This window comes from Argentina anserina, chromosome 7 (genome assembly GCF_933775445.1).
Source record: "Argentina anserina chromosome 7, drPotAnse1.1, whole genome shotgun sequence".
In the NCBI taxonomy this organism is placed as follows: Eukaryota; Viridiplantae; Streptophyta; class Magnoliopsida; order Rosales; family Rosaceae; genus Argentina; species Argentina anserina.
The window spans coordinates 8,652,044-8,675,682 of NC_065878.1; the positions used below are offsets into that span (position 1 = coordinate 8,652,044).

General features: G+C 36.8%; 2 protein-coding genes and 1 pseudogene across 2 annotated transcripts; all 3 read left to right on the plus strand.

Moving 5' to 3' along the window:
* Positions 1-4,415: 4,415 nt before the first annotated feature.
* LOC126802634 (uncharacterized) lies at positions 4,416-6,759 on the plus strand. Its single transcript, XM_050530284.1, has 4 exons — positions 4,416-5,007; positions 5,947-6,028; positions 6,294-6,462; positions 6,684-6,759. Exon 1 carries the CDS (start codon positions 4,451-4,453, stop codon positions 4,997-4,999), a length of 549 nt encoding a protein of 182 aa, XP_050386241.1. The 5' UTR covers positions 4,416-4,450; the 3' UTR covers positions 5,000-5,007; positions 5,947-6,028; positions 6,294-6,462; positions 6,684-6,759.
* A 4,874-nt stretch (positions 6,760-11,633) lies between these two features.
* On the plus strand, positions 11,634-14,135 carry LOC126802193 (laccase-12-like). Its single transcript, XM_050529775.1, has 5 exons — positions 11,634-11,771; positions 11,901-12,052; positions 12,210-12,583; positions 12,698-13,669; positions 13,787-14,135. The coding sequence occupies exons 1-5, from the start codon at positions 11,670-11,672 to the stop codon at positions 13,915-13,917; spliced, it is 1,731 nt and encodes a 576-aa protein (XP_050385732.1). The 5' UTR covers positions 11,634-11,669; the 3' UTR covers positions 13,918-14,135.
* A 958-nt stretch (positions 14,136-15,093) lies between these two features.
* Positions 15,094-16,238, plus strand: LOC126803523 (heavy metal-associated isoprenylated plant protein 37-like; annotated as a pseudogene).
* Positions 16,239-23,639: the final 7,401 nt, after the last annotated feature.

Genomic DNA, 23,639 nt, shown 5'->3' on the forward strand with positions numbered 1-23,639 from the left:
TATTGGTAGTTGTACGAGTTAAAGAAATTTGTTATAGAAAATGACATGAATATCGGCGCGGAATTTCCTTGGTCTTGGGAGATTAAATTTCCTTGGAAGAAGTGGCATGATGGGCCATGCTAAAGAAATAAGATTGAGGTTTGATTTTTAAATTTTAAGAGCTTATCGAATTTATATCTAGGCTAGCGAAACAAGCTTGGATGGTGGTTTCAAATTAATCTGGAGTCATTGCATGCTCAATTGCATAAAGCATGGTCCTTTCATAAAAATTAAATTGCATAAAACATGGTATGTACCTGATGAAATGTCGGTCTTAGCTATTAGGCATTTAGTTATTAAGTCTAGAAGACTAGAACTATATTATTATTTTTTTGTGGAACGATGGTTGAATGAAAAGTTATATTTCCTTTCAAAAAAAAATTATATTCTGCACCAAGGTGCAAGTGAGCAGATAATTAATATGCTATTAAACTATTTCAGCCATTCATGTAATCATTAATGTACTATTCACATGACACTAATATTTGAAAGCAAAATTTTAAGAAGAGTACACCAAGTATTGCTTACTTAGAATTAAGGTTACCATATTTTCAAAAAAATCATAGTGGTACATGTGGTTACAAACTCAACCCAATATAAGTACATTATGTTATCTGTTCCGTTAATGCATGTACATGTTTTCAGTCATATTTCAAGGGCACACTCGTCTCTTCAATGATCGAAAGAAATCTTGTCTCTATATTCTCTATGGCAATTGTCTAAATATGAGTCTCTCATGCCGAGCTTCCGGAATTCTAGTACCACTTGCTGCCAATTGTCTAAATAGCGGTTATTAGTATCGTATCGGGTTTGTAAAATTAGAATATAACGGAGATATATCGAATTTACCGTTTTTACTAGTTTTTAATTAAATTTAATAAATTTATTAACATATACTTCAAAATATACCAAATAAACTTGAGAAATTAAAACTTATAGTTCAAAATGTATCCAATAAACTTCATAAAATAAAAATATTTGATTGTTTTAATAATTAAAATACATAAATAATTTTGATTAATAAAAATAGGTGTCTAAATGATAAATTGAGGTGATCACTCATTATAAACTCTCTCGTCATCGAATGATATCGACGACTCTTTCTATTCATTTCTTTAATTTTTTTTTTCAAAACGACATGGTTTTAAAAACAATTAAAAAAACATCAATATATCGCCATTTGACTTGATTTATTGGGTTGACCGATATAATGAACTTATCATATTGTTTTATAAAAATCAAAGATATATCAGGGATATATCACCAATATATCCCGATCTGCAATCTATTACCCAATCTACATACAACTTCATCACAATTTAGAAATAAAAATTGAAAAATTGAAGTGATACTTCAGCTTCTGCAAAACTTCCTCATTCATCTGGAAGTGTAATCTTTATTCCTACCAATGAGTATCTTACTGAACAATCCAATTTGTAAATCATTACAATATAACATCGTTACTTATATTCTAATACCCCGTGGGCGGTGGGCTAACTGCTACTATCAATGCGATAGGTGTTGAGGAGATGAACATAATCGCAATTGATGATTGTTCTATCTTACTCTCCAACTCCACATCGACGAGGATATGGAGGATGAAGCAGAGACGACATGAGTTGTCTTCGGCAACAACCTTGGATGTGATGGCCGGAGAAAGAAATGCCGCAAATGGTGACGTGGCCGGTGTGGGTGAAGCCAAATCTCTTGATGGGTTATCCTGGGTTGGGTGTCCCTGGGTTGGGTGTCAGAGGAAAACTTCGGGGACTTGCGCTCTAGTAGCTTTCGATATCTAGATCGTCATATTCGAATTGACAATCTAAGAGAGAGCACAAAAACGATGAAGGAGAAAGATATATCACTTGGCTATCGAAAAATACATGTTTACCCTTCATGTATTTAATAATGACACACTCCGTCATAAATGAGTTAACCGCATGTATCGATCTTGAGTTGGTCTCGTTAACTCATGTACTTATGTGACGATTTCAAAACTTGAGTAATCTTAATTCTCAGTCTGCCATACTCGATGTACCATTTTTTAAATTTTACCATATTTGAATGGCGGATGAAATAATTGAAGTTGTGTAATGTAAAATTTTAGCGATAATGAGAAAAATAGAACAAGGTTATAACTTTTCTCACAAGTTTCTAACAATACAATTGCCAATCTTATTTAAAAGATGTCATATCACAGGACTATAAAAATTATATACGTTCCCAAACCAACTGTGACCTAGATTGACAAGAACATCAACAACAAAGTTTCCCTCCTGATTGGTGTACAAAAGAGACCTCCCATAACCCATGCATAAAAAAATATAATCTCCTAATTTATATTAGAAAAAAGTCATTATTTATGAATTAATTATAAAAAGGTCACCACATTTAAGTGAAAATTAGAAAAAAGATCAACAAAATTAGAAAAAAGTCAATTAAAAAATATTTTCTAGACTGTTTTGCTATTTCTCACTTTTTCTTCTTTTTTTCCCTTCTTTTTCTAATTCTGGCAATATTTTTCCCGTCCGGCGATAAATTTTGACAAAATTGGTACCGTTAGAAAGATCTCGCTCCGATCTTTCATTTGATACACTACCCACTCCGAATCGACCAACCATACAAGACGCAACAACCATCGCAAAGGGTTGTCGCCATCGATGGCGGTGCTCCAAGCAATTTCGGCGAAACGAAGCTCAAGATTCTCTAATTCTAGGTATTCTCTTCATTTTGAAAATACTTATACCAATCTCATTTGAATTTTAACAAAATTTTGCATATTTCCACATTTCCTCTCGACATGTCACACCTACTGTCACAACCACTGTCACACTACCTCTTACACTAATTGTCACACCTACTATCACAACCGCTATCACACCCACTGTCACAGAAGCTGTCACACTATCTTCTTACACTAACTGTCATAATCTCTGTCACACTACTTGTCACAACCACTATCACACTACATATTACACTAAATGTCACACCTACTGTCACAACCACTGTCACACACATTGCCCATGTCACAACTTCTGTCACACTACATGTCATAGTCCATATCACACTACTTGTATCTGAGCTCAAGGTTTTATAATTCTAGTTATTCTCTTCATTCTGAACATACTCATACCAATCTCCTTTGAATTTGAATTTGATTTCGCATATTTAGACATTTCTTCTCGGCATATCACATATGTTGTTACACTACTTATCACACCCTCTGTCACATTTGTTGTCACACCTACTGCCACATCCGCTATCACACTGCCTATCACATTAACTGCCGATGTCACACTATCTGTCACACTCACTGTCACACCTACTGTCACACACACTGTCACACTACATGTCACACTTGCTATCACACATGCTGTCACACTACCTATCACACTAACTTTTTGCAGTGATAGGTAGTGTGATAGAGAATGTGATAGCTATTGTGATACAACAACAATAAACTCGTTCAATATCTTCTTCCGACGAGCATCAGTAGTAGAAGCAGCAGTATCCCGAAAAAAAATATCTTTTTTGGGCACCCCGAAACTCCGTTCACCCAATCACCATCTTCACCGACGTAATCGCCATGTTCTCCGACGTAGCCTAACCGAACCCAACCCAGACCAACCACCGAATCAGTGCCTCATCTCTTCCTTCGCCTTCGATTCAAGCAATGAAAACGACATCGATGAATAACCAACGCGGCCTAACCTGCCATATCAATGACGACGATGGGATGAGGAGAAGGTTACGATGGGAAATCTTCCCTTTCCTGTCGGCGATTGAAACATAGAAAAGTCATGAGGTCGGTGGCATTTTGTAAATAATTCAAACTTCAGTGGCAATGGTATAAGAGATTTAGGAAACTGATTTTTTTTCTAATTTCCAAAACTTAGATGACTTTTTTCTCATTTCATGTGTCAAAATAGATTTTTTTTATAAGAAACCCTAATATATATAGGGTATTGTCTAACACCCTTAACCTTTTCTGTCCTAATTCCTAAACCACTGAAGGTTTCAACTTAAGTGAATTGATCTCTTTTTGTATAAAAGATCATCAGAAATTACTTGTAAAACAAGTTGGTCCTTTTTCCCCTTTTCATGTTCTGTATGTAAACCTCGATAAAAGCTCACTGGCTTGATCAACAAGAAAAAAGAAGAAGAAGCTGGAATCAGATCTCTATTTAAGTAGTTTGAAGTCTTCAACCAAGAAGACATGACCTTCTTCCATACATAACACCCCGACTCCATCCGACACTGCCACACGAATCCAAACCCGTCGCCCTGTAAACCAAGCTCTAATCCCGGATTCGGGTAAAAACCCATCTTTAAGCCCAACAAGGCCCGCACCCTCTAACCCGACCCGACTCCCCCCAAAACCCCTAAGGTTAGGTTTTTCTCTTTTAGAGCAGCCATGGGCGCTTCCAACTCCATTAACAGAGAACCCACCGACTCCCCACCAAACCCCGACCCAATGTCCGATTCACCCTCCAAAACCCAATCCAAGGAGCCCCAATCCGACCCCACACCCTCCTCCCCACACCCACCGGCGGCGGCGGAGCAAGTAGAGACCGGCGGCGGAGCAGAGGAGGATGATGAGGAGGAGAAGGGGGAGTGTGGGTTCTGCTTGTTCATGAAAGGCGGGGGTTGCAAAGAGAGCTTCGAGGCGTGGGAGAATTGCATAGAAGAAGCGGAGAAGACAAACGAGGACATTGTTCAGAAGTGCTTCGAGATGACGTCAAAGCTCAAAGACTGCATGCTGGCCCACTCCGATTACTACGAGCCCATTCTCCGCGCCGAGAAAGCCGCCGAGGAACAGGCCATCAAGGAGCTCGACAGCGAGAAATCCACGGACAAGGAGGAGGAGGCGGTTATAGAACTCAACGACAACGTGGAGACACCACCGGCGGCGGAGGGTGGAGTGAGTTCCGAAGGAGAGGGAAGCAGTAGCCGGTTGGATTGATCGGAAATGTTAGTAATGTTGTTATTTGTCGATTTTGCAAAATCTAATTGTTGCGGCCAGCAATGTTGGCGACTTGAGAATATTGGTAGTTTTGAAGAGGGGATATAAAACATCATGTTAGAGACATGGAGATCAAAGTGGGATGATAATAGTTTTTTTTTTTTACTTGGGACAAACCAATGAACAAGCTTTAGGTTTGTGTTGTGTTGTGATTTACTTCGACTTGTGATTACCATTGTGGTTTCTTTGTTCATTTTGCCTCTCGAGTGTGACGGTTTGTTTTTCTCTAACTGATACTTGTGAGTGACTGCGTAGATTGAATAGGTAGAGATTAGTTTTTTTTTTAACTTATTAGGTTGCTCATTAGAGATTAGAGTGTGCAGTAGTTATTGCTATGATGATTATTTCTTTGCCTCTTTGGTGTTGTCTATTTTTCGGCAGCATATCTTCAATGCCGGAATATATCAGCAGGACTTTGGATAAGAACTGTCCTATATACTTTGTACTTCCTTGGTGCTTTTCTTGCCAGAATGAATAGTACATGAAGAAAATATATTTTGGATCCACTTTATGTTTACAATACTCTTTGATGTTTCAGTCAACTGTTTCTCAGGAATTTGGTGATATTATCTGTTTACTACTTCAATAGATGTAAAATGCATCAAATCTAAATAACCTAACAGCTCTCTGTTAGTGGCTCTAGCTTGTACTGTTTTTCTATTTTGAAAAAAAAAAACAGTTCTGTATTAAACAAAAACTCACTAACCTAGAAAAATCGGCAATTTCTGGGATTTTCGGCTCCAACTTCTTCTGTGGACAGGCATTAGGACCATTTTACTTTAGTAAATTCTCTTCTGCTGTTAATAAAAAAAAAATTGACCTCATATTTTTACAGCAAAAATAGACTACTGCCTGGTACTAACAGAATTGACTTTTATTTGAGTAAGCTTTGGGACCTGTAGCTCTTCTAATCTCGAAGCCTGGAAGCTGATGTTAATAATGAGGTGTCGCATGGCTTGCAAACACAAGGTATTGACTTGATCTCTTTGAAATATCTGCATTTTGATTATAACAACATGACTTGGTCAAACTCAAACCTTTCAGAGTGTGTGTATATAATATATATATCTCTCAAGCTACTATTACATCATGTGTTAGTGATAATATGGAGTTACGAGGGTTGAGGCAAACAGTCATGGTTGCGTTTGTGACCTTCTGTTGCCTCACTGGTCACCTGTATGCTGATATTGAGAAACTGTATAATGATACTAATTTTGTTGTGGTGGAGCATCAGGTTCATGTTGGAGTGATTCTTGATCTGGGATCAAGGGAAGGAAAGATGATTCTCAGATGTATTTCAATGGCTCTCTCTGATTTTTACCATCTGCACAATAACTACAGCACACGAGTAGTTCTCCACAGTAAGGATTCCAAAGGTGAACCACTGCCTGCTCTGTCAGCTGGTGAGCCATTCTATAATTTACTGTATTTCAAGGCGTTTGGAGTTGAGTAGAATCCTTTATTTTGCACCTGTAGTGCCACATGTCTTTGTACAGCCGTAAGTGTGAAATGCCATAACATATCTTTAGAAGCTACAAAGGTTTTAGTAATAAATAATAATATTTCCCATTTCTGGATTTACCTAGTTCTAATTAATCTAATATATACCTGCTACTTGATTCAGCCCTTGTCCTTGTGGAAAACATCAAAGTGGGAGCAATAATTGGTGCACAAACAAGAGAGGAAGCAAACTTTTTGGGTATTTATAAGTTGATCCAATGGCTGAGATAAGAGGAAGAGAATGGACGGTTGAAATTTAAAATTGGAAATAAGAATTTTTGGAAAGTACTTTTAAACATTTCTAAAAAAACAAAAATTTCTAAAATTTTTAGAAAATAAACCGAATGTCAGAAAATTATTCCGCAAATATTCATACGCTCGTAATGATGTGTAGTTTAATAATAAAAATTAATAAACAACAAATTCGACATTTTGGAAAAATTGTGTAATGGATGAGTTTTGCAACTTTAAAGTGATATTTTTAATTTATTTTAGATATATAAAAATATATTATTATTATTAATTTGCCGTATCGGAGCCGTGTCGGATGATAGGTTTTTGAAATTCGCCGTGTCGCGTCGCCGTATCCGTGTCCGTGTCCGTGCAACATAGGTTGGTACCAAAGTCCAAACCGAACATGTGGATTTTCTTTAAACCTCTGTCAACCTCTCTTTGGATAACAACTGCTGCTTTCTTTATCTTAACTGGTTTTGTTATCTGGGTAAGTGAGCATCCTACCAACGAAAGCTTCCAAGGCACGACAGGGGAACAAATTGGAACTTTATTATGGTTCTCCTTCTCCACTCTTGTGTTTGCATATAGTAAGTGTGTATCTGAGCCCTTTGAATGATACACAGGGTCGTCCTAAGTTTCAAGTTATTGCCTCTACATGGTTCATATATTAAAATCTTGTCTGCAAGTTCATTGTTGGTTGTTCTAGTGGTGCTTTGATAAGATTCAGTGATTATGTTAGGATTCTACTTTTCTGACAGTTCTTCAATACATGCTAACTCATAAAACTTTCTTCATTTCACAGCGGAGAAGTTGTCAAAAAATTTGGCAAGGTTTGTAGTGATCATATGGGTGTTTGTAGTGCTTATATTAACGTCGACTTACACTGCAACTTTAGCATCAATGATGACTGTGAAACAGATACAGAAACTCGAGAGAAGACCATATAGGTTACCAATTAGGTTCGTTAGAAATTATATCGAACTTCAATTTCACAGAGCTCAAGCCATATCGTTCAAGTGACGAGTATCTTGAAGCTTTATCAAAAGGAAGCAAGCACGATGGTGCTTCTGGGATTATTGACGAGATTCCATACATCAACATCTTCCTCGCAAAATATTCTGATGACTACTCGAAAATTAAAACCCAGTCTATCACCAATGGTTTTGCTTTTGTGAGTGAACTCTCCCTTACTAGACATTTCGTAAATTATTAATCAATATGTTTGACGCATTTGATCATTTGAATGGAGCTTTTGTAAGACTAAATCTGGAAATGTAAAGCGCACATTTGAGTCATAGTGTAACATATACACATCTGGCTAATTTGGAAGGCTCATGTTGAAAGTTTTCCTACATTGGCATTGGAACGCGATATGTTCCAAGAAATAATGCATTGCATTGGCTGCAACCAACTATTCAGCTTTGAAAATATAGGGACATTGTTACAGATCAATCCTTCTTTATCTCCATAAACACCAAAAATGCATGTCTTTAGTTTGCTACTAATCTACTATACATAAATGAAGTTAAATCCAAAAGTTCTTAGCTATTTGGTTATGATCAAGCTTGTTATGGTTGAGCATTATATTTGAGGCACACTGTCAGTAGAGCATATCCATCAGCCTAATAATTTGCTGTCAACTTTTGGCATTTCAGGTTTTCCCTAAAGGTCCGAAATTGGCTCAGGATGTGTCGAGGCAATCCAACGTCTGAGACAGGAGGAAAAGTTCATAGAGATGGAGAAGACCTGGTTTCAAAGAAAAACAACTCTCATGTCTTTTGAGGATATCAGTACGAAAGTGCCCGATACCTTGATTATAGACTAACTATAATTAATTATCAAAATAAAAATAAACATTTATTCTCTCTCTCTCTCTCTCAAACTCTGCAGCTATGGCGGATCTACAAGACTACAACTATGGCCGATTATCCTCTCATCTCCCAAAACTTAGTTTCACACTCACCTTCTTATACTCAACTCCCAAAACTGGTGTATCAATTAAAACTCACAAAATTGGAACTCTAATGCCAAATTCCTTAAAAACCCAGAATCTATTTCTGAACCTCTAATGCCAAACTCTTTAAAATCCACAACCACCATAAGGAAGCTTGAACCCAATTCCTGCAATTCCGATACCACTCTAGAGATTTTGTCCATTAGAAAATCAACACTCTAATTCTTGAAGAATTGGTCATGGACTTATGGTGGTGTGAGGGAGATCATACTCAAGGAATACTGCCATAAAAGGCAGAATGGAGAGAGAGGATTAATGGAATTTAAAATTTGAAATTTATTGTTACTAACTATTTTTATTTTTGAGAAGATAACTATAATTAAGTGATAAACTTATGGTACAGGTGGCTTGTTTTTAATTGGGAGGTGATATCACCCCTTCCGGGGTGTGAGCAAATTTGAATAGAATATTCTACTTCAAAATTTATTTTTTTAAAATTAAATTGGGTGAGCTTGATAACACACGTTTTATTTAAATTACAGCAATTCAGCTTTCTAATAAAGAAGACGAGCTATTTAATTTTATTATATGAATGAAAAAAGCACTCAACTCGTTAAAGAAGACCTTTTATCACTTATATGTATCTACTGCGATCCATCTCAAAAACAAATATGATGATTATGATCTATTGGACTTTTCGAAAAATAAATTGATATAAATAATTTTGGAGGAATTTTAAGAACGAGAAGTAATCTATAATTGGTCAGACCCAAAAAGAAGAAATAATGAGTTATTATTAGAGTTAGTGGGACCCAAGGTGAAGAGATCCTCTCCCACAAATCATTTTGTTTTGTGGCGATTTGAGCAATGCCCACGGCGCAGTAAAGCTCATGATCCTGCTAAATGTCGCTGCAACGTAGCATGGGGTATGGCAAGAAGTTCTTCCGTGGGGCTGCTCAATAAGAAGCTTAGCAGGGGTTTTTTGGGTATCATGGTTATTTAAATGAGGGTAAAATCGGAATACTGAAATAATTTTCTGATAAGTGATTTGCTCAGCCCATAACCATGTGGTGGGGTTCCGCATATAAGAATTTTTTGGGGTATGACCACAGTTAAAGGTGTTCAATTTTTTTGTAGTCTCCGTTAATCACTGATACAAAGATATATATGATATTTGGTTAATTCTGTTGTCCAGAATATTTTTTTTAGAAGTAGGACCGAACAACAGTCCTTAATACATTAGTATTATTAAAACCATATAATGCAAGGAGGATATAGAGCCTAAATTCCACAATATAACTATTCAACAAAGAAAACCTGAAATTACAGTATAAATCTCAACTAAATAACTGATGTATTCTATCAAACACCAACTTGCAAAGACATCATAAACGACTCATTTGTTTTACATTTTTGGAGACATACCGGGAGAAGAATGCTCACTCGGAGCCATAAGTTTAAATATGTCTCATCTTTAGTAATATGTGAAAGTTTTGTTTTTGGGTAGTAGTTGCCATGCATCGCAACACATATGCTTCTTAATTACTCTATTGTTTAGTCGCTATAGTAGAAACTTATAAATATCGTTGTAATTCCGATATTTGGTATGTGACTGGCTAACTAATTCATAGATAAAAGAGTTTGATTACTGCAAGTCATATAATCTGTTTAAGTAACTTCTAGATAACAGAATTGCTGTTAGGTGTTCTGGGTTTGGTCCAGCAAATCATATCTTTCATTTCAGATCGAGATGATCTAAACGCTACTCATCAACTCGATCATCATCTGAATTTTCCTTTCACCACAGCAACTAATTTATTTGGTCAAGGTTGGTCCTATATGTAACATGGATAAATACCTTGCACCCAACCATCGACATTACACTACTTATCTATCGATCCAACCGACTAGTTTATCATTCTGATCGTCACTATTATATGTCGTGGACTATAAACCAAATGACGTCCTAATTAATATATAAATCAAGTTAACTTCAATCAGGTTGGTAAATTGATGAATATTGTGATCTAGTTGTTTTAAATGAATCGAATGAAAACTATCTATTTCTTGTACGTTTTACCACTTGAGCTAACAACTAGGCTTAACGATTGCTTTAAGTATATGGCGAATTAAGGACAGACTAATACCTTCTTATTCCCTTTATAAGGCAACAATTTTATCCTGGCAAAATAGCAGAATAAAAGGACATAAATCACAAGCTCTAGATCGATGGGACACATTAGTTGATGTTCTAAGTGAAAAGAGCTTCAGTACATATCTGCATAACGGTTGACGTACATCCTTTGCTACAAATAAAATGAAGATATATTCCGATCCTTGCTTTTTTCAGCAAAAGAAAAAAGATTTAAAAGAAGGAAATACGATCGACTCTCGCTTCTTCAAAACCTCAATTACATGATGTACACTCGAGAGTTATTTTTCTACCTGATTGATCTTTAGTTCTTCACGTCCGAGTGTTATTGATATTTCTGAATGGTTTACGTAAGACTGTAGTATAAGAACGTATAATGGTATGTATTAGGACCTAAATTTTATAAATGTGAAGTTATGTGTTTGACTAATGTTGTTATTTGTGTGTGTACAAATAACGGTCATACTCGAGGAGTTCGTTCCTAACGGAATTCAGCAAATTTAAATGAGAAATAAGACTTGTAAAGCAAGGCTTCATTATCATAGATATTAATAATCTTATTCATTGGCTATATAGGCGAGTGGGTACAACCGTGCAACAACTACTATAGGGTTGAACTAAGTTCATCAATGGAAACGTAATCTGCATGCCAACCTAAGTTCATATTATTTCCATATGGCTATATATAAGGCATCCATGATCACTAATCCAAATATCCAATTTCATCTCAATTTCCAAACTAAAGCTAGCTTAAGCAAGCACAGAATACAATGGAGCTCGGTAGCATTTTACTACTCGTCCTTTGCCTTCTCTTTGCTTCATCAGCCATGTCGACCTTGGCCAATCCTAAAGCTCACCACCATGATTTTGTTGTAAGTTGTCTCTGTCACACGCACGCACACGCACGCACACGCACACGCACGTCGTTCATTTTGTGCAGTCTAGTATTTCTCTTACTAACTAATATAGTTACTGAACTAATTTATGCAATGAACGTATAGATCCAAGCAACAAAAGTGAAGAGGCTGTGCAAGACGCACAACAGCATCACAGTGAACGGACAGTACCCTGGACCAACTTTGGAAGTAAACAATGGCGATACTCTCGTTGTCAAAGTTACGAACAAAGCTCGATACAACGTCACCATTCACTGGTAATTACTATATATATGCCACATTATGTTTTGATTAAACCACATACATGCATAAATAGATAATGATCCTAGTTGCATCTCTCTTATTCATTTTCTCGGCAGCGAGTTAACGTACAAGACATGCATATTGACTTCATGACATGTATAAACATTTCAGGCATGGGATTAGGCAAATGAGAACTGGATGGGCGGATGGTCCGGAATTTGTAACACAATGCCCAATTAGGCCAGGAGGGAGCTACACCTATCGTTTCACAGTCCAGGGCCAAGAAGGCACTCTATGGTGGCACGCTCATAGCTCATGGCTTAGAGCCACCGTGTACGGTGCACTTATCATTCATCCAAAACAAGGAGACTCCTATCCATTCCCTAAACCAAATCGTCAATCAACACTTCTTCTCGGTGAGTGGTGGGACGCTAACCCTATTGATGTCGTGAGGACGGCAACTCGCACGGGAGCAGCTCCAAATGTTTCTGATGCATACACCATTAACGGTCAACCTGGTGATCTATACAATTGCTCCAGCAAAGGTCATGTCCTTAAATCCCAATCAAAATATATTTAAATTAATTAACAGAAATCTCGTAAGCTTGAGTTGCACAAATTGTACGTAATAACTGATGTGATTGTTTTTATGCATGCAGGCACTGTCGTAGTTCCAATAGACTCTGGTGAGACCAACCTTTTGAGAGTGATAAACGCGGCCCTCAACCAACCTCTATTCTTCTCAATCGCTAACCACAAGCTGACTGTAGTAGGTGCTGATGCCTCCTACACCAAGCGTTTCACCACCAAAGTTCTAATGCTAGGACCGGGCCAGACCACCGATGTTTTAATCTCCGGTGACCAGCCACCATCTCGATACTACATGGCAGCACGTGCCTATTTCAGTGCACAGAATGCTCCATTTGACAACACCACCACCACAGCCATTCTTGAGTACAAATCCGTCCGGTGCAACACTAGTAGTTGCAAAAAGGGTAAAACAGCAATTAAACCCATAATGCCAATGCTGCCAGCTTTCAATGACACAAACACTGCGTCGGCCTTCACTAAGAGCTTCAGAAGCCCTAGAAAAGTAGAAGTCCCTACTGAAATTGACGAGAACCTCTTCTTCACAATAGGACTCGGACTCAACAAATGCCCTAAGCACTTTCGATCTAGAAGGTGCCAAGGCCCCAATGGAACACGCTTCACTGCTAGCATGAACAATGTCTCATTTGTACTTCCAAACAACATGTCAATTCTCCAAGCTTACCAGCAAAACATTCCTGGAGTCTACACTAGTGATTTTCCTGCTAACCCGCCAAGGAAATTTGATTATACTGGGAATGTGAGCCGCTCGCTGTGGCAACCCAGCTCTGGAACAAAGGGATACAAGTTGAAGTATGGGTCTAGAGTGCAAGTGGTGTTACAAGACACGAGTATTGTCACACCTGAAAACCATCCAATTCATCTTCACGGATACGATTTCTACATCCTTGCAGAGGGTTTTGGAAACTTCAACGCCAAAAAGGATACAAACAAGTTTAATCTTGTTGATCCGCCTCTGAGGAACACTGTCTCGGTTCCCGTAAATGGTTGGGCAGTCATCAGATTTGTAGCTGACAATCCAGGTAACAATTCTTTGCAATCCTGGGGTACATACACACACATATAAATAAAGTATATATATGCACATATATAATCAATGGATTAATACTCATAAATACCTATTTGATATTAATAAATAGGTGCTTGGTTGATGCATTGTCACTTGGATGTCCATATAAGCTGGGGTTTGGGCATGGTTTTCTTGGTGGACAATGGAGTTGGGGAGCTGCAGACAATTGAGCCTCCTCCTGCAGATTTGCCGCGGTGTTAGTAAGATGATTATCATCAATTGAAGGGATCAGTCAAGGTTTCAATGTTTTTATATCCCCCTAAATTCAGGGTGTATTTTGAACCTTTGCTTCAATGTTCTTTTTTGATACTTGTTGTTTTTTGAAGATGTTTATTTTTCCAGAATAGCGTACTATAGTTTTAGTCGCTCATGCTTTTTTATCCCCTAAATTCAGGCAGTGATAACGAACATCAGAGCTATATTACTTGGCAATATATACATAGATATGTATATTACGTACGTACTTAATTATACATGCATATAGATGCCCTAGCTAGCTCGTACATAATGGTATATAAGAGCCCTAAACATTAACTCAGCGTACGTACTGAACGGGCATATGCCAACCGGCTTGTCACCCAAATTTGATACCACAATAATCATTGAATATGAGAAAGATCAGAAAATCTCATTACTGCTCATGTTAAGAAACTTTGAAGTTTGAACCCGGCCTAAACCCTAAATAGGACATGTATGTGTTATGAGAAATGAAGGATATATATAGCTAAAATTGTGAGACTTTGCAATAATAGAAACAGACTCAGTAATGAACTTAATTGTTCAACATCAAAAACTTAATTGGATTTATGATTCAAAGTAAACCAATGTTTATTTCACTTCTATCTTCCGACAAACTTGATAAGTTGATATGACAATGTCAATAACAAACTTGATATGCCTTGCTCAAAAATATATTAGACCAAAATAAAACTTCCACTTTCCCGTTTCATTGGTGCCACGATATACATTTCCCCACATAAGTGACTAATTTGAAAATTGGTTGCAAAAAACTCTACCCAGCTTAAACTCTCCACAATCACGCACGACACTGGTTATGAACCTTCCCGATCCTTTTGACATCCCGCAAACCTTCTAATAAACTCATGAGTTCAACAGTAACTAGTTAGTGAAATTACTATTCAAATATGAAATACCAGACCATATTTCACTATTCTTTTCTTGTCTTTTCAGTAATTTTCGCAAAGACCTGAACCATTATTCAAAGGACCGAAAGCACAAATGCTTAAGAATAAAAACTCCCCAGTAAGTAACTAAGTATGCCTAAATAACATTTTCCCAGTAGATAACCACTATTACATGCAACTGGTAAACAGTCATTAAACTTACTAAGCTTTGTTAATGTGTTCCAACAGACAAATGCAAGCCTTAACTGGATCTCGAATTCAAGAGGAACCAAGCAAGATAAACCTATAAATCATACATAATTGTGTGATGAGTGTAGAATGTCTTTGCTGCACTATTACAAAAAAGTGACCAAATGAAATGGAGAAATGGAGAATATGTGATTGAAGTAAGCTCAGTGTTGGAGGGATGCGTCTCAAGATAAACCTATAAATCATACATAATTGCACGAGCAGTCTCACCATCTAGAAAAGCTTGAATTCATAGTTTGAAGGAAACAAAGAACAAGCAGCTAAAACGTGAACGGCGATAGATCTTTGAGCTTATGAAATCACGCAGCTTAGTAGTTGAAGCAGCTCAGCCACCATAATGGAGGGAGAGAGAGAGAGAGAGAGAGAGAGAGAGAGAGGTCCTCAATATCCAGACTTATGTTCTAAAAGGTGAACCAGAAGTGAAGAAACTGCTTCAAAGATTTAAAGGTGGTCATAGATGCTAATCAGCAGAAAATCATAGTTTCAGGGGTTATAGACTATGCTACTTTGATCAAGAAATTGGTTAGAGCTAGGAAAGCTGCTGAGTTTTGGTCCCAGCAGAAAACCATTCAAACCCAGAAGCAAAAGTACATCATCTCCATCGAGGGCAGCAATGGCAAGAACTACAATGTTAGCTGTCAGATAGAGTTGGAGGGTTAGACTTGAAATAAAGTTCCCCAATTTCCTTACTGAAGAAGATATTGATGACTTTTTGGACGATGCTGAGGAGGATGAGTTCATACGTTTGAGGCAGAAAGTAAAACAGCTCAGGCAACAAGCGATTGATGCAAACAAAATGGAAAGAAAGGTGTTGCGGCTGCAGCTAATCCGAACAATAGTGTCATGATCCCAAAACTATGCAACACTGAACATGAGCAATCTTGGGTGGATAAAAGTCATAAAATACTAACTTAAAAGTGAAGAGGGGGAATAACCATGAGTAAGCACCAAGATGAACTCGGCTGGCTTTCATGGCTGTGGGTGGTGTTCCTAATGCTATAGCGGCATTACAACAAGCTCTTCAACCTCAGCAAGGTCAAGCTGCAGGCAGTGGATATGAGGCTCAAGCAGCTTCTGGAGGGTTCCCAAGTGGGGGTTAATCCACGGGCCAATATCCGCAGACCATGATGACGAACAGTCGAACACAAATGGCTATGGAGCCCGTTGAAGAGATGAACATGAATAGGCAGGCGAGGCAAGCAATGCAGCAGCAGAAAGCTCAGATGAGGTGTTATAGGTCTCAATTCGTTCCTCCTAGTACTATAGTAAAACTATGGTCCTACTCCTAAGTGGTGACGGCAACAATTTACCTCATACGCTCAAAGATGAGAACACCAACTGTTATATCATGTAGTTTTCAATTTTGTAGGAACTAATGTGTACCGTCTCTATAAATAGTTAGCGTGTGTTGAAAACAGATAGTAAAATTAGGGTTTGCAGATCAGAATGGATTCGCCGGCATCCAAAAAGAAGAGAGTTTTGGATCTGCCGATCTACCTAATGATTGACGATTTTGATAAAGAGCTTCGGTATCGGTGGATGGTGATCGAGGAGAGAGATGAAACAGATACAAATCCAGCAGCAGGTGAGTTGGGGGAGGATCTCATGGTCCGTAAAACTCACAATGACAGAGTCAGTTGCATATTCCCGATTTAGATCCTCTTTTCGATGACTCCCTTATCGCCGTCGCCAACTCCAGTCTATTCGTCATCGGTGGCTATTTCGATTATGATTATGCAACAAGGATCCATAACGACATTGCCTACATTGACTTGGAGAAGAGCCATTCCTCATGGAAGATAAGCGCCACCGCCGACCATCCTGTCAAGATTCCAACAGATACCTGCTCTTTCGGTGCGCCGGCGGTTTCTGACGATGGCGATTGGATTTATGTGGTGGGAAACCGAACCGTGGTCCGCTTCCACAGCCTCGATATCGAGAACAGGTATTCTTTTCCGGCTCTGCCCCTGGGTTTGACCTCTCCTGAATTGCTGGCTTGTAATGGATCAACCTCCCAACTTTTTATCTTTACAAATTACAATCTTTGAATTCCTATAATTCTCACATCCTCAAACAAGCAGTTTGATTATCATATTTCCATGGTTAATCTACTCAGTCCATATTCATAATCTATCATTTATTTTGTGAGATTATAATTATCTATTCTTATTATATATTCTGATTCCTAAAAACTCCAATTTAAATCCACAACTCGAAGGCCCTTAAAGGCTCGAAGCGTATAGAACAAGAGGGCTTCTCTCCCATCCACTCACTTACCCAATTTCTTTTCAATGGGCCAAACCACCATTAATACGAAAAATCCATTAAAAATGATGAACTATTAAAATTAGTACAATTTTAAGATGGTGAATCATGGGATTGAGAGAAATTTCTAGCCTCTTTGATAGGATTCCAATACGAGGAGGTTTACCCATAAACAAGCTTAATTAGTTACCAGAAGCATGTAAGTGATGCAACCCCTTTCTTTCCCTTTTTGGTTATGTTCATCTTCTTCGTCTTCAAACTCTTGTCCCTCACTAAACCTTTTCGATTCCCAACGCTCAATATGAAGAAAGATGATATGGATGAGGATTTGGGGCATAACTCTGGTTTCGTTTGTCGGAAGTAATATTTTTAACATCGTTAATAATAACCGTCATTGCGAATATTTGACTGACACGTTGGAGTTATGTGAATAGTCGATCTGAATAATTTAATGGTCGGTGCCCATACTGTAAGGTGTATATTATCCGTTTCCAATGTTGTCATAACGTAACTTGAATAATTAGTTAACATTTAACCAGTTCAAGTAAGAAGAAACAAAAAATAGTTAATGTATATGGTACATGGAACAATAATGTTGTCATTTAAGTTAGAAATATAATAAGGGATAATAAATACACCATTAGGGAGTAGGTCAACGATATAGTAATACCAGAGAAACAGAGATATAAACCATGTTGGGAAATGGATCAACCTCTCAACTTCTTATCTTTACAAGTTACAATATTTGAATTCCTATAATTCTCACATCCTCAAACAAGCAGTTTGATTATCATACTTCCATGGTTCCATCTACTCAGTCCATATTCATAATCTATCATTTATTCGGTGAGATTATTATTATCTATTCTTATTATATATTCTGATTCCTAAAAACTCAAATTTAAATTCACAACTCGAAAGCCCTAAAGGCTCGAAGGGTATAGAACAAGAAGGCTTCTCTCCCATCCACTCACTTACCCAATTTCTTTTCAATGGGGCAAACCATCATTAATATGAAAAATCCATTATAAAAATGATGAACTATTAAAATTGGTACAATTTTGTGATGGTGAATCATGGGATTGAGAGAAATTTCTAGCCTCTTTGTTAGGATTCCAATACGAGGAGGTTTACCCATAAACAAGCTTAATTAGTTACCAGAAGCATGTAAGTGATGCAACCCCTTTCTTTCCCTTTTTGGTTATGTTCATCTTCTTCGTCTTCAAACTCTTGTCCCTCACTAAACTTTTTCGATTCCCAACGCTCAATATGAAGAAAGATTATATGGATGAGGATTTGGGGCATAACTCTGGTTTCGTTTGTCGGAAGTAGTATTTTTAACATCGTTAATATTGACCGTCATTGCCAATATTTGACTGACACGTTGGAGTTATGTGAATGGTCGATCTGAATAATTTAATGGTCGGTGCCCATACTGTAAGGTGTATATTATCCGTTTCCAATGTTGTCATAACGTAACTTGAATAATTAGTTAACATTTAACCAGTTCAAGAAAGAAGAAACAAAAAATAGTTAATGTATATGGTACATGGAACAATACTGTTGTCATTTAAGTTAGAAATATAATAAGGGATAATAAATACACCATTAGGGAGTAGGTCAACGATATAGTAATACCAGAGAAACAGAGATATAAACCATGTTGGGAAATTGATCAACCTCTCATCTTTTTATCTTTACAAATTACAATCTTTGAATTCCTATAATTCTCACATCCTCAAACAAACAGTTTGATTATCATACTTCCATGGTTCCATCTACTCAGTCCATATTCATAATCTATCATTTATTCTGTGAGATTATTATTATCTATTCTTATTATATATTCTGATTCCTAAAAATTCCAATTTAAATACACAGCTCGAGGGCCCTAAAGGCTCGAAGGGTATAGAACAAGAGGGCTTCTCTCCCATCCACTCACTTACCCAACTTCTTTTCAATGGGCCAAACCATCATTAATACGAAAAATCCATTATAAAATGATGAACTATTAAAATTGGTACAATTTTGTGATGGTGAATCATGGGATTGAGAGAAATTTCTAGCCTCTTTGTTAGGATTCCAATACGAGGAGGTTTACCCATAAACAAGCTTAATTAGTTACCAGAAGCATGTAAGTGATGCAACCCCTTTCTTTCCCTTTTTGGTTATGTTCATCTTCTTCGTCTTCAAAGTCTTGTCCCTCACTAAACCTTTTCGATTCCCAACGCTCAATATGAAGAAAAATGATATGGATGAGGATTTGGGGCATAACTCTGGTTTCGTTTGTCGGAAGTAGTATTTTTAACATCGTTAATATTGACCGTCATTGCGAATATTTGACTGACACGTTGGAGTTATGTGAATGGTCGATCTGAATAATTTAATGGGCGGTGCCCATACTGTAAGGTGTATATTATCCGTTTCCAATGTTGTCATAACGTAACTTGAATAATTAGTTGACATTTAACCAGTTCAAGTAAGAAGAAATAAAAAATAGTTAATGTATATGGTACATGGAACAATACTGTTGTCATTTAAGTTGGAAATATAATAAGGGATAATAAATACACCATTAGGGAGTAGGTCAACGATATAGTAATACCAGAGAAACAGAGATATAAACCATGTAGGGAAATGGATCAACCTCTCAACTTTTTATCTTTACAAATTACAATCTTTGAATTCCTATAATTCTCACATCCTCAAACAAGCAGTTTGATTATCATACTTCCATGGTTCCATCTACTCAGTCCATATTCATAATCTATCATTTATTCTGTGGGATTATTATTATCTATTCTTATTATATATTCTGATTCCTAAAAACTCCAATTTAAATCCACACCTCGAAGGCCCTAAAGGCTCGAAGGGTATAGAACAAGAGGGCTTCTCTCCCATCCACTCACTTACCCAATTTCTTTTCAATGGGGCAAACCATCATTAATACGAAAAATCCATTAAAAATGATGAACTATTAAAATTGGTACAATTTTGGGATGGTGAATCATGGGATTGAGAGAAATTTCTAACCTCTTTGTTAGGATTCCAATACGAGGAGGTTTACCCATAAACAAGCTTAATTAGTTACCAGAAGCATGTAAGTGATGCAACCCCTTTCTTTCCCTTTTTGGTTATGTTCATCTTCTTCGTCTTCAAACTCTTGTCCCTCACTAAATCTTTTCGATTTCCAACGCTTAATATGAAGAAAGATGATATGGATGAGGATTTGGGGCATAACTCTGGTTTCGTTTGTCGGAAGTAGTATTTTTAACATCGTTAATATTGACCGTCATTGCGAATATTTGACTGACACGTTGGAGTTATGTGAATGGTCGATCTGAATAATTTAATGGTCGGTGCCCATACTGTAAGGTGTATATTATCTGTTTCTAATGTTGTCATAACGTAACTTGAATAATTAGTTGACATTTAACCAGTTCAAGTAAGAAGAAATAAAAAATAGTTAATGTATATGGTACATGGAACAATACTGTTGTCATTTAAGTTCGAAATATAATAAGGGATAATAAATACACCATTAGGGAGTAGGTCAACGATATAGTAATACCAGAGAAACAGAGATATAAACCATGTAGGGAAATGGATCAACCTCTCAACTTTTTATCTTTACAAATTACAATCTTTGAATTCCTATAATTCTCACATCCTCAAACAAGCAGTTTGATTATCATACTTCCATGGTTCCATCTACTCAGTCCATATTCATAATCTATCATTTATTCTGTAGGATTATTATTATCTATTCTTATTATATATTCTGATTCCTAAAAACTCCAATTTAAATCCACAACTGGAAGGCCCTAAAGGCTCGAAGTAGGGGTGTTAATCGGTTTGAATGGTTCGGTTTATAGGTGATACCGAACACCAAACCGTTCTATTTAATCGGTTTGGTTCGGTTTGGTTTTTCACTTTTTTTTTCAAAAACCAATTGTGTTCGGTTTGGTTCGGTTTGGTTTTTCTCTGGTTTATATCGGTTTTTCTTTCGGTTATTTTGTAAAGAAAATCGGAGTTTCTTTACTTGTCTATCTACTTGATTCTTAACGAAATAAAAAGAACATGTGGACAGATTTGCAAAATTCTATTTACAAGATATAGTTGCTTCACAACTGCATACAATTGCAAAAAGCCACTAAACAAGTTATACCACATTAGTAGGCATGTTGTCGTTCCAATATCTAAAATTCAAAATATTAAATTTTGACCGTCAGATGTGATCAGCATATTTAAATAAGGATATGGTAAAAAATTCATCTAATGTTGATAATATTTGGGTCTCGATCGATGTGGTCAACATTAACTTAATTTCATCTAATTAAGTGAATTTGTTCTTACCCCCTCCTTCTTAACTAGTTTTGGTGGATTTTTTCATGCACACACTCTCACATATATGTGATGTAGCAGCTCGTGTAAAATTTTCAAAAATTTTACGTTCCAGGGATAAGGCTACCCATAGGTGATAATAAGCGTAAAAAGGGTTGACCGCCTCGATCGGGACACAAACGTTATCGAAAATATGTGATTTTTTTACCATAACCATATTTCACTATACGTAACACATCATGCGGACAAATTTGCAAAATTCTATTTATAAGATATAGTTGCTTCACAACTGCATACATTTGCAATAAGACCACTAAACAAGTTATACCACATTAGTAGACATGTTGTGGTTCCAATATCTAAAATTCAAATTATGAAATTTCGACCGTCGGATGTGATCAGCATATATAAATACATATATGGTAAAAAATTCACCGAATTTTGATAAAGTTTGGGTCTCGATCGATGTGGTCAACATTAACTTAATTTCATCTAATTAAGTGAATTTGTTCTTACCCCCTCCTTCTTGACTAGTTTTGGTGGATTTTTTCATGCACACACTCTCACATATATGTGATGTAGCAGCTCGTGTAAAATTTTCAAAAATTTTACGTTCCAGGGATAAGGCTACCCATAGGGGATAATAAGCGTGAAAAGGGTTGACCGCCTCGATCGGGACACAAACATTATCGAAAATATGTGATTTTTTTACTATAACCATATTTCACTATACGTAACACATCATGCGGACAAATTTGCAAAATTTTATTTATAAGATATAGTTGCTTCACAACTGCATACATTTGCAAAAAGACCACTAAACAAGTTATACCACATTAGTAGACATGTTGTGGTTCCAATATCTAAAATTCAAATTATGAAATTTCGACCGTCGGATGTGATCAGCATATATAAATACAGATATGGTAAAAAATTCACCGAATTTTGATAAAGTTTGGGTCTCGATCGATAACATATTTAATTATGTATATTAAAAATATCTATAAATAATATAATTTCTTTATAATATATATATATTCGGTTTTTCGGTTCGGTTTCGGTTTTCAAACGTCCCAAACCAAAACCACACCAAATCTTTCGGTTTGGTGCGGTTTTTTTGCGGTTTGGTGCGGTTTTTTTTTTCTTCGGTTTTTTTCGGTTATGGTTCGGTTATGGTTCGGTTTTTTTCCGGTTTTCGGTTTTCAATTAACACCCCTAGCTCGAAGGGTATAGAACAAGAGGGCTTCTCTCCCATCCACTCACTTACCCAATTTCTTTTCAATGGGGCAAACCTTCATTAATACGAAAAATCCATTAAAAATGATGAACTATTAAAATTGGTACAATTTTGTGATGGTGAATCATGGGATTGAGAGAAATTTCTAACCTCTTTGTTAGGATTCCAATACGAGGAGGTTTACCCATAAACAAGCTTAATTAGTTACCAGAAGCATGTAAGTGATGCAACCCCTTTCTTTCCCTTTTTGGTTATGTTCATCTTCTTCGTCTTCAAACTCTTGTACCTCACTAAACCTTTTCGATTCCCAACGCTCAATATGAAGAAAGATGATATGGATGAGGATTTGGGGCATAACTCTGGTTTCGTTTGTCGGAAGTAGTATTTTTAACATCGTTAATATTGACCGTCATTGCCAATATTTGACTGACACGTTGGAGTTATGTGAATGGTCGATCTGAATAATTTAATGGTCGGTGCCCATAGTGTAAGGTGTATATTATCCGTTTCTAATGTTGTCATAACGTAACTTGAATAATTAGTTGACATCTGACCCATTCAAGTAAGAAGAAACAAAAAATAGTTAATGTATATGGTACATGGAATAATACTGTTGCCATTTAAGTTAGAAATATAATAAGGGATAATAAATACACCATTAGGGAGTAGGTCAACGATATAGT

Bases quoted from the DNA above. Each gene is read 5' to 3' on its own strand.
- LOC126802634 (XM_050530284.1), top strand. From the start codon at position 4,451: ATGGGCGCTTCCAACTCCATTAACAGAGAACCCACCGACTCCCCACCA.
- LOC126802193 (XM_050529775.1), top strand. From the start codon at position 11,670: ATGGAGCTCGGTAGCATTTTACTACTCGTCCTTTGCCTTCTCTTTGCT. The intron at 12,053-12,209 runs GTAATTACTATA...TAAACATTTCAG, and splicing joins TACAACGTCACCATTCACTG to GCATGGGATTAGGCAAATGA. The intron at 12,584-12,697 runs GTCATGTCCTTA...TTATGCATGCAG, and splicing joins ATACAATTGCTCCAGCAAAG to GCACTGTCGTAGTTCCAATA.